The sequence below is a fragment of the Eimeria mitis genome, genomic scaffold, assembly GCF_000499745.2.
Source record: "Eimeria mitis Houghton genomic scaffold, Emh_scaff1599, whole genome shotgun sequence".
In the NCBI taxonomy this organism is placed as follows: Eukaryota; Apicomplexa; class Conoidasida; order Eucoccidiorida; family Eimeriidae; genus Eimeria; species Eimeria mitis.
Genome location: NW_013569914.1, coordinates 9124 through 10065, shown reverse-complemented (window position 1 = coordinate 10065; position 942 = coordinate 9124). Strand labels below are relative to the sequence as shown.

Here is a 942-nt window from a genome sequence, read left to right as displayed (position 1 = left end):
GCTTGTAGTCAAATATATTCATCATACACACAAAGAGGGAAAGCGGGGGATGCTGCTGTTGCTGCTGCTGTTGCTGCTGTTGCTGCTGTTGCTGCTGCTGCTGCTGTTGCTGTTGCTGTTGCTGCTGTTGTTGCTGCTGCTGCTGCTGCTGCATATGCTGCTGTTGTTGCTGCTTCTGATGCTGTTGCTGTTGTTGATGTTGCCTGGTGCTTATATGTAGATAAACAAACAAACAAATAAATAAATAAATAAATAAATAAATGAATAAATAAACAAATAAACAAATAAACAAACAATTAAATAAACAAATAAAGAAATAAATAAATAAATAAATAAATAAATAAATATGAACAGTAAACAAAAAAAAACAACTAAATAAATAAAACAAAAAAAGGAAAAAAGCATCTAAATAAAATAAACAACCAACCAAGCAAACAAAACAAAAAAAGAAAAAAACAAAAAAACAAAATAAAACAAAACAAAACAAAACAAAAAAAAAATAAAATAAATATGATGGTGTATGTATATAGGTGAATATAGAGCAACGAGCAACGATTGACCTGAACGACCCCTCCCACCTAGCCGCCTATCTCCCTTCATCTCTCTCTTCTCCTTCTCTCTCTTCTCCTTCTCTCTCTGCTTCTTCTTTTTCTTCTTTTTCTTCTTTTTCTTCTTTTTCTTCTTTTTCTTTTTCTTCTCGGTGGCAACCAAAGAGAGATTTCTTTTGTGTTTCTTTTCCGACTGTAAAAGAATTGATGGATGCCAGACAGGATATCAGATCTATCAGTATGGTTTGCTGCTGCTGCTGTTGCTGCTGCTGCTGCTGCTGCTGTTGCTGCTGCTGCTGATGATGCTGCTGATGATGGTTGTGCTGCTGCTGCTGCTGCTGCTGCTGTTGTTGTTTGCTGCTGATGATGATGATGCTGCTGCTGATGTTGCTGA

The 942-nt window shown here is 36.4% G+C and overlaps 2 protein-coding genes across 2 annotated transcripts in view; both read right to left on the bottom strand.

The window, feature by feature from the left end:
• The window catches only part of EMH_0040270 (uncharacterized protein), a gene marked incomplete at both ends in the record, with an annotated part of 521 nt that extends 367 nt beyond the window's left edge, over positions 1-154 (bottom strand). The window contains one exon of the mRNA XM_013495480.1: positions 30-154. Within this exon, the coding sequence (XP_013350934.1) occupies positions 30-154 (125 nt within the window). The remainder of the gene's footprint in view (positions 1-29) is intronic.
• A 432-nt stretch (positions 155-586) lies between these two features.
• The window catches only part of EMH_0040260 (uncharacterized protein), a gene marked incomplete at both ends in the record, with an annotated part of 2825 nt that continues 2469 nt past the window's right edge, over positions 587-942 (bottom strand). The window contains one exon of the mRNA XM_013495479.1: positions 587-942. Coding sequence (XP_013350933.1) covers positions 587-942 — 356 coding nt within the window.